The sequence below is a fragment of the Lycorma delicatula genome, chromosome 6 (assembly GCF_047948215.1).
Source record: "Lycorma delicatula isolate Av1 chromosome 6, ASM4794821v1, whole genome shotgun sequence".
NCBI lineage: Eukaryota > Metazoa > Arthropoda > Insecta > Hemiptera > Fulgoridae > Lycorma > Lycorma delicatula.
The window spans coordinates 90,631,229-90,641,577 of record NC_134460.1 but is presented as its reverse complement, the minus strand read 5'-3'; the positions used below and the strand labels follow the sequence as shown (position 1 = coordinate 90,641,577).

At 26.6% G+C, this 10,349-nt stretch overlaps 1 protein-coding gene across 2 annotated transcripts; it reads left to right on the top strand.

Moving 5' to 3' along the window:
* The first annotated feature begins 234 nt into the window (after positions 1–234).
* On the top strand, positions 235–9,859 carry LOC142326003 (RNA-binding region-containing protein 3-like). 2 transcript variants are annotated; one of them, XM_075368051.1, is made up of 5 exons: positions 239–762; positions 3,909–4,055; positions 5,707–6,497; positions 7,626–7,779; positions 9,318–9,843. In XM_075368051.1, the coding sequence occupies exons 1-5, from the start codon at positions 617–619 to the stop codon at positions 9,478–9,480; spliced, it is 1,401 nt and encodes a 466-aa protein (XP_075224166.1). In that variant the 5' UTR covers positions 239–616; the 3' UTR covers positions 9,481–9,843. The 2 variants fall into 2 exon arrangements, with proteins under 2 accessions (XP_075224167.1, XP_075224166.1); XM_075368052.1 differs by lacking the exon at positions 3,909–4,055 and having other exon boundaries at positions 235–762; positions 9,318–9,859.
* Positions 9,860–10,349: the final 490 nt, after the last annotated feature.

The window sequence follows — 10,349 nt, the reverse complement described above, 5'->3', positions numbered from 1 at the left end:
ACAAAAAAAATTAATTGGGTTGTATAAATTTTAATAGAATCAACGTTGATATAAATATTTAGCCTGTGAATTACTGTAATAATTACCAAATTGTTTTTTATGTATGTATATAAATTAAAAGAAAAAATAAGATAACTGATGAATATGCTAGTATTTATAAAAGTTTTTGCTCTTCAAAAACTTTTGACACGTTTATTCTTTTGCTTAACGTTGATTTACTTATGTTCGACTTTTTAGGAACCATGAACGCTATATGACGAATTTTGTTTTGTAACATTTCGTTTATAGCAAATTCATTTTACCAATAGATTGTGATGTCATTTAAATCAAGTCAAAAAGGAATTGGCTTCAACTCATTGTAAATAAACTTTCAGTCGAGTGTGTATACAAAATATCATATGAAGTAGTAATGGAATATGTTCGTGACTGTCGTATATAGTTTTTAAGAAGACTAATAGAGTTATGAATTAGTTTATTTAAAAAAAACGTTACCTATTACTGCAGGTAAAGGAATGTGATTCACATTTTTTAAAACTCAGGAACTGAAAACTATTATTTAATGTGAGCATTGGTTTTGGATTTAATATACGGTAGAAAATAATGTTGTTTTTTCATAATGGTTGCTTCTGATACACTTCTGATACGGCATATGCCAGCAGAGCTTAGTGTTGAGGAGAAAGAAGATTTTTTGAAACATTTTGGTGCAGTTAGTGTTAAAATCATTAATTCAAAATATAAAAAATCAAACAATGTTTTTGCTGTGTAAGTATTTAAAAGATTAGAAGTTTAGTTTTATAATTTCATTAAACACTTACCAGGCTAATGCAGCTGCATTACTTTATCAACCTCAATTTTGTGCTTTAATATAACATTGTAGATATGCTTAGGCTCAAGAAAACACAAGATTTAAATGTCAGAAAGCAGGTGATCTATGCAAGGTCAAAGTACATACCTCATTATCAGTACCCTAGTCAATTAGCTGCCAGTTTTGTGAGTTGTAAAGACATGTTCAGATGCTAATCTGTTAATTGGGGAAAGATTTGGGTTAAGATTAGATTATTAGGGAGAGAAGTTAGGGATAAATTACCAAGGTATGGCTATAGTTAACATCATTTTGTGGAACACTTGGCTGAATTAATGTTAAAACAGAAATATAGTTTAAAAATATAAATATAGTTAGTATCACAGAGAGAGATTGCAACACATGTTCCTTGCTATTAGTTATGTGTATGATAGTTAATCACTTTATGAAGATCACAATCATTCATTTTCAATGGCTGACTCTGAGTCTTGATGACTATTAAGGTTAGTTTATGGCTTATTCTTCTTTACACAAAATTCTAATCTTAACTTTAACAGTAACCCTAACCCTCCTGTTAAAGCCTATCTGGGCAAGGAACTGGTGGAGGGGTGGTGTGTTGATTGGAAGCGTCTTAAGGTGGGTGTCTTCCCCTATGGCCTTGGGATGTAACCGTAACCTCTTGCCATTGAACTTTAATATCTCCCCACAGAATGAATTAGTATTCATTCATGGTGACCTATTCAGAATGGATCCCCATAACTCACAAAACTAGTTGCTAAATGACTAGAATACTGATAATGACTTGGACTTTGACCTTTCTTGAGTCACCTGTTGTCCAAACCTGCTTTCCAACATTTAGATTGCTTGTTTGTGATCCAAAGCTTATCTACAATGGTGTATTAAAGTACATATAAAATTGAAGGTGATCAAATAATTACTCAGAATTACCATTTTTATTTAATTTTTTTTGTTGAAGTAAGTTAAAATATGAGGTATTTTTCATAGCTTATAATTTAATCCATTATTGTAATCAATAGACATACACATGCATGCATATACATATGCATTATATATATATATATATATATATATATATATATATATTACTTTATCCATTGACATTTATCTTTATATTTAACATATTTCAAGGATAATATCCCCAGAAATGTTTCAGCTGTTGTGTTAGATTGTAAGGATTGAAAAGATATTAAATATTTATATTGAAGTCTCATGCTGTAGAAAAGTTTGAACTGTGCATATTAAAAGTCTGTAGAAAAGTAAAACATTTGTTTGAAAATGCGAGCTACTAATTTGTACAGAAAACTTAATAGACTTAATAACAACAGAATAAATAACTACACGAATAAAGTGAAATTATGCCTGAGGCATAGCTTAGGTTAGTATACAGTTATGAGTGCCCTTGCAAGATAAAGGGTGAAGAGTGGAGCAACTCCTAGTTATACCAAGGGATTTATAATGAAACTTCATACATTTGATTAAAAAGATTCCCTTGGTATGATGTTAAATAATGACTATTTCATATTTGTTTATTTGTTATTTTTGAAAAATTTAACATGTTGGTAAATTTTATACTGCTCAAGAGTTAAGATTTTTGTTTTTATGTGTATGTAAAATATTCATATCGTGGTTAATGTTTTTTGTGTGTCAACTTATCTACACTTTGCTTTGCAAAAAAATAATTGATTCTGATGAGTATAGTGCTTGCCTGCATTCATTATATCTGTGCTTGACATCCAGTCTGTCCAATATAGTATTATAGTATTGCCAAGGTCAGTAAAAATTTTCAGTAAAGAAAGTTACTGTGCTGTTTTCAAAACATAAGCAAAATACAAATTGCACAGAAATTAAGAAAACGCACTTATAAATGCAGCATCCAGGAAAATAAGAATTTGAACAGTGATTTGATTTTCTGACTTAATCTTGGATTTTATTAAAACAAAAATCAAGATTTTATCTATTTAAACTCTGTGAATTATTTACTGTACTATTAAATATAACTAGTAAATAAAAACAAAAACATATCAAACAGAAGAAACACAACTTAGACAAAATACATTATTTGATTATATACTAAATGAGTTTTGTAACATTTTTAAGACAGGTACAATTATCAACTACACCTCTAGTAACAATACTGAAGAAGCAGTTGGATTATTATCTTTGAAAAGATAATCTGGTATATCAGCTTATGTGCAATTTGAAAACCAGTTATATTATTTAATTGTTTTTAAAGTTATGAATGATTATTTGTCATGCTGTGCAACATCTTTACTTTCATTTATATGCAGTAGCAGCGCCACTTTCAGAAATAATCAATTTTTTTAATTTTCTTGTTAATGAATCTCATAAATTTAGTGTTACACACTAATAATTTAGTGTGGCATGTACATGCGTGCTTGCACACCCGCACAACTTTATCCATTGATATTTATCTTTACTTAACACATTTCAAGGATAGTATTTCCTTAAATGTTTCAGCTATTCTGTTAAATTGTAAGGAATGAAATTTACTATCTTGCTGAGGACTCATATAAAAAATAATATAGTATTAATATATTTAATCACCTAGATACTTACATTTAGTTTAAATGTACTTTTCTGTCTAATTAATGTACACTAATCAAATTGTATTAAAGAGCCACGCTCAATTAAAATACAACTACATGTTAAAGTACTAAACAGATTTTAATTATTGTTAAGATTTTAATCAGCTTCTTTTTTATTCTATTTCTGTTTTATCTATTTGAAAATTGTATTGCATATTTTTCTTGTTGAGTAAACATTTAGCTCAGTCTTTTTGTTAAACTGAAACGTATTCTAAAGATATTTTTTCTAAAAATGTTTGCTCTAAACCTTTTCTTATAGAAAATAATTTTCAAACTTTTGTGGTGAATGATAAAAAATATTATAATTTTATCATCAAACTATTTGAGTCATAAAGATATCCACATGCACTTTACAATAAGATAGAAATACCTTGTATAGGGATAAATCTTGTATTTTTTATTTTCTTATGGACAATTTTTACAAGAAAAGTAATGAAATTGCTGAAGCTGAATGTATATGTAATTTACTGTAATTCAAGGTTTGAGTCTCATACAGCTGCTGAGGCTGCATTAAAACGATTGCATCAGGTTGAGGTTCTTGGTCAATTACTGGCAGTTGAATTTGCTAGAGGAGAAAATTCACATAATTTTTGTAGTGGAATTAACACAAACCAAGATGAGAAAAGGTAATCTGTTGTTAATTGTTATTGTTTTGAATTCCTTTTTTTTATAACAAATTTTTTTTAAGTAAAAAATTATTCTGTTGTCTTACTATGTACTGTTTTTTAAGATAGTGCATTTTCATTATAGTCAATTCACTTAATAATGTAATAATAGAATAACAGTATATGTATTTGAAAAATGTTTAGATAAGTTAGTATAATTTTATAATGTAATTTGAATGAAATATTTTTCTACCAAAAATTCAATTTTTGGTAGAAAATACTTTGAAAACTAGAACTGTTTCAGGCAACGTAATAATATATACGTTGCGGTATTAGAATTCAATACTAAGTGATCACAACAAAAAAGCAAAATATATCTTCAAACAAACTGTCTAGGTAATATAATTTTTTGTTAAAAAAATGTTTCACTTAAGTTATGTTGAAAAATGTGAACTACCAAAAAAACTTCCTGTATAAAGTAAAAATAAAATCAGTCATTAAAGTTGACCCATTTGAAGATGAGTAAGGCCATAAAAAACTGTATGTATTGGATTAGAACCTTCTTCTTGTATTGAAATAAATTAAAAGGAACAAAGATTGAACTCCTTGTAATTTATAGAAAATACTATAGTTTAATAAAAATAAAAATGTAAATTTTTCTATATGAAGTATTTTTCAAAATTTTGTTTATAGTTCTCTGCTCTGGTCTAGTATATTAATGAAAATTTTATTTTGAAACTGTGCTAGTCTGTAGTAAAAAACTTTTTGTTTGAAAACTATACATTTACTGATTTTAAGAAATTGTGCTTAGCACAATCCTGGGTCAAGGCACACACAGTTGCCTGTGTGTGCCTTTTATGTATAAAAGAGAGTGTTTTTACAGTCAGTTATCATGACTGTAAAGTACTGAGAATGATTTAAAAATTTTGTTGTATTGTTTGGTTCTGTATAGTCTTCATATTATTTATTCTAATCTTCCTCAATATCTCAGACCACTCATTGTTACTGTCTTCATTAAAAGTATTGTATATGTAATATCTTCTGTTAATGTATTATAAAATCTACTTGTGATTTTTTTAACTTTTTTTGCATTTTCAGGAGTATAAATATTAAAAAAATGTTGATTTCTTTTAAATTAAATATATTAATTATTTTATATTAAATATGTTCCAAATTAGAAAAATTCGTGCCAATATTAATTAATTTTTTGTTTATTATAGTTCTGGGTTATATCACATGAACTTAATGCTTTTAATTATATACTTTTAACTGTGCTTGTATGTTTACTCTCTTTTAATCATGCACTGAACGAGATTTATTTTAAACAAACACATTTGTTTAATTTCCTTGTCATAATATTTAAAAAATTGTTCTTTATCTGTATTTACCATTTATCATGTTCGTTCGGTGGTAACCACTTTGTTTACCCTTTTACGGAAAAATATATTGCAAGTTGATTTACTTTTTTCATGTAAATGGTTTACCGAGTTTGAATTCTGTTCAGGTTTTGGTATTTGTCATATGTTATAAAATTCATCTTTCATAAAAAAAAAATGTATAGCAAAAAAATGTAACTGGGCATCAGTCTGTAATTGTAAGTGTAATTAAATAAATAGATTATAAAAAATTGAGATTCAGTTTGTTTTCATCATTTTAAATGCTTTTTTTTCAGAATTTCTGATGAGAGTAAGGAGAAGAGGTCTCGCAAATATTATGAAAATTTTTTATATCGTTTAAATAGTTGGTCGTCTGCTGTTGATTTTAATATACCACCTCCTGTACATTTAAAATATCAGTATCCACCACCTTCTAGAAATGTTTTAGAAAACATAGCCAAAACATTAGCTGTAGTACCTAAATTTTATACTCAGGTTTTACACTTGATGAATAAAATGAATCTTCCTTGCCCTTTCACCAACCAATTTCCAATAAAAACAAATATGTTTGACAATATCATTGGTAAAAGAGCAGACTGTATTTCTGAATCTGAAGGCAATTTAGCAGAAAATGTCAAAACAAGCAGATTGTCTGATGAAGAATCTGAATTAGAAAGTGAAAATGATGAAAATTTTACTATAATTAATGAAATAATTCCTTCAAAAAGAGCTCTTCCAGACAAGAAAAGAAAAGTAAAACGACCAAAATTTATAAAACCTATCACAACAATACCCACACAAGCCAGTAAAAATTCACTAAAAACAGAAGAAGTATTCGAAGTGAGTGAAAAAGAGCCACAAATGCGTAAAATTGAAGTTAAAATAACTCCAGATTTAAGTTCAATACATGAAGCAGAAGAAACACAAAAAACTGCTTGTCCTGTAGAGGGTTTTGAAATATTGCCTGCTAATGAAATTACTTCTAGTGAAACTCAAGGAACAACAGCTCAAGCTACAGAGGAAGAAGAAAGTATAAGTTCATGTATTACAGAGCAAGAACTTGCTGCAAATAGGATACCTGCAAGAGGTAATATTTGATAATTCTAATTATATTAAGTTGTTCATAGATTATCAATGTTTCATAGTTACAGCAAGGATCGTTTCAGCTTTGTTGATTACAAGGGTTATTTTCTGTAAAATATATTTGTGCTTGTGTGAAAATTTCTGCTTAAGGTTTGATTAAGTTAAGGTAATTTGTTTTCCATATGTACTTTGAACATGTTTACTGTTGTTGAAACCTTATAGAGTTAATGATGTATGTGGTTTGGTTCTGATAATGATATTGCTTACTAACTTAACTTATTATGTGGTTATTGCATTAAGGGGTTTGCCTTAAAAAAAAAAAAAACTATTTGATAACTCATATTGAAAATAATATCAGACACAAATAATGTATTTGCTACTTAGTAGATAAAGGTTCTGACATATCTGACATGTTCTGGGTTTGATTTTTGGTAAAAACTTAAAATTTATCTTATCTTTCTTTTCATCCATGTCTCATTAATGCAATTTTCATTGAAAAAAAGTGTTTCAACTATTAGAAGATATTAGAATTCTTAGATTTAATGATGACGTAATAACAATAAAAAATTATTAAAACCTGTAAGTGAACACATTCAAATTATGTGAACTTTGTATTTCTAGAGAATCTTTAGAGCTAATTAACGTCATAAGAAGGAGCTGCATTTAATTTATATTGTTAGTTTTAAAAGTAACTACAAGCAGTTACTGATTTTAAAAATTTATGTTAACATACATAAAAAAAAAAAAAATTGTTTTTGTTTATGATGTTAGTTTATTCATTTTATTTTTATATTTAAATTGATGCTTATTAATTTTTTTTGTATCTTTTATGTTATTTATTTATTGTTGTTTTGTTATTTTTTGGGTGTATTTATTTATTCACTATTATTTCTTATATTGATTTTCAGTAATTACTCATGATGATTAAATGTTATCTTTATGAATTAAATGGGTCTCCTCTTTGAACTTGAAAGTAGATTAAATTTTATATTTAATCTGCCCTTTTTTTCTATTCTGAAGACAGATTGTTTCTATCATTTTAAGATAATGCTAACATAGTTTATAAACATAAAATATACTTCTTATTTTATATAAGAATAGATTTTTAATTATGTATGTATTTTATTTACAGATCAGAGGATATTACCAGTGTTTAAAAATTATCAACCTGGAGCTCCATCTTGTCGGTTGTACATAAAGAATCTGGCAAAACAGGTTCAAACAAAAGATTTGTATTACATATACAAGAGATATTTCATTCCTGATCAGGAAGAACAGGGAACTATGTAAGTAGTTTTTCAAATCGCTTAGTAATCTCTAAAAAAACATCTAAAATTATTTTTTTTCTGGAGAGTGTGTTATTTTCATTAAATATATAAATGTTATTTTCATAACATTTGTGTTAAGGCTAGCAGGCATTCTTAAAGGGGTATCTACCACTTATTTCGGTTGTTCAAAAGTGGTAGTATTTGTATGACTGAATGTGCTGGCAATGAGTCAGCAGTTTGGTACCAAAGTGACAGGTATTATCATAGTATTTTACAGCTATAGCAGTAAATGTTAACTACTTTTTTAGTGATTGGAGGAAGGGGTTTGGATTTCTCTTTTTAGTATTGGAAAAATAATAATGTTATACTACATTTCAGGGTTGTTACGAAAGTAATCCATCTCTAATTACTAATTAAATACTTTTTGTTTGTTTTGAAGTACTTTAAATATAATTCTGCGAAACAGTGAGGGTTGCATAGTCGTTTTTGGACCAGTTGTTTTTTATTTTTAGTCAATTGCAATTATTGAGCAAAAGCTGAAAAACTTTTTTTAGTTCTTTTTTTCATTGAATTGTTGCCATATTTTGATATAAATGAGAGGAAAATGCTATTTAAATTACTTGAATAAATATATTTTACTTAAGAAAAAATGCATTTTAATTTATTCCTCCTCACCTCTAAAAAATGTATTATTTTTTCTTTGGCTTCTAACCTTTTTAATTTTTATTATTAAAAATAATTTTTTTGTTTGTCACTTAAGGACAATTATTTAAGTAGTTTTGGATATTCTAATATATTCCATACCCAAAATAAGAACTAATTTCTTTTCAGTACTATCATAGAAGTTATACTTTATTTTTTAAATTTTATCTTAATTTATTTTTTTTTTGTTTAGGATCACTTCTTTATTAAAAGTTTTTTTTTAGTAAAATGTCCCTACAGAATAAGGAAGCCTTCAAAATCAAAATTTGTTTTATTTGAAATTTTTATGCTTAAATCTTATTTTGTTAATTATTAAAATCAAAAAATCTCCAATGATAGAGGCTCCAAAATTAAAAAAAATTTCTGAAAATTTTTTTTTATTACTTAAATTTAAATGTTTGTTACAGAAATAAAAATAAGACTTAATAATAAAACTGGAGTGTTTTATAATGAAAATGCTGTGCTAGGTATTATATTACTTGACCAGCGTAGCTGGTAATATGAATATTGAATGTATTACTATGTATTAAATCCTAATTTCAACAGGTCATCCATCATAAATCTGTTTTTTTTTTTTTTTTTAATTGCTGGGCTTAAAGATAAAAAAATCACTTTATGATGATACAAAGTACATTAGTTAATTTTATTCATTGATGAAGAGAGGACTAGCTATTTTTCTGTATTCTCAGATAATTTACTTGCACTGGAATATACTTTGGTATTGAATTTTTATTTATAAAATATATCCCTTTAAATGTGTAAATTTAAAAAGTTGTTTGTCTTAAATGTTAAATTAAAAAAAAAAAATGTTTAACTTGTACTAAAGATTAAAATATTGTGCATTTATGTTTCAGGTTTGATGTGAGACTGATGCAAGAAGGTCGAATGAAAGGTCAAGCATTTATAAATTTTCAAAGTGTTGAACTTGCTCAAAAAGCTCTTAAAGAAACAAATGGATTTATATTGAAAGATAAGCCAATGGTTGTTCAATTTGCTAGATCTTCAAAAGCAAAATGAATGTTAATTTAAAAAAAAAATAAATAACTGATATTTTATTTCTATGCAAATAGTTTTCTTCATATTATTATTGGAATTTTTTCCTTGCAATTTTTAAATATATAACAAATAATATCAGGAATTCATTAGATGTTCTTATTTACTTTTTTATGCTTTGAGATTATACAGTTTCAGAACTAGCTGTTAGTTAACCTACTTCAAATTTATTACTTTGTATTTTCCATTCTCAGATTATACCTGAAATGTTAATAGAAGACCATCTTGATAATTGAATATAACTTGAATTTTTTGTGGAATGAATAAAATATATAACTAATAAAACATATACTTCTTATTAGCATTCCATTGTTGTATCAGCTACAAATTTATGTAATAAGATTTTTCTTATGTACCATATTTTAAAATTTCTGTTAACATCTTATTTTAATTGCTCAGTTAGAAAACTGTTTTACTCTGTAAAACAGACTACTTGTATATTTGAAGTTAAAAATTACTTAGGGAAAAAATAAAATTTTATTCTACATTAAAACTTGTTAATAGATATTTTCTGCTATTTGTTGTAGGTGGGAAATTTATTTGAAGAAAAAGATGTGGGAAATGTCGAAATTACAGAAAATTATGCCCAAAAAATGCTGTTTTCCTAGTGTAATTTCAACATTCCATAACTTTGTAAGAAAAAAAAATATATATATTTATATTACAAACTTGAATAACTCGTGTTTGAATAACAATCAAATACATGAAAGTAGCATCAATGGAAAGAAAACTCAACAATTTTTTGAGCTGTAATTTGTACAGCTGTCATGTAATTATTGATTTTGTAAATAGGGCAATAGGAGAGAAAATGGCTGCCAATGAAGACAGGAAAG

Coding starts and splice junctions, on each gene's coding strand:
- LOC142326003 (XM_075368051.1), top strand. CDS start 617: ATGGTTGCTTCTGATACACTTCTGATACGGCATATGCCAGCAGAGCTT. Junction 763..3,908: donor TCAAACAATGTTTTTGCTGT/GTAAGTATTTAA, acceptor CTGTAATTCAAG/GTTTGAGTCTCATACAGCTG. Junction 4,056..5,706: donor ACAAACCAAGATGAGAAAAG/GTAATCTGTTGT, acceptor CTTTTTTTTCAG/AATTTCTGATGAGAGTAAGG.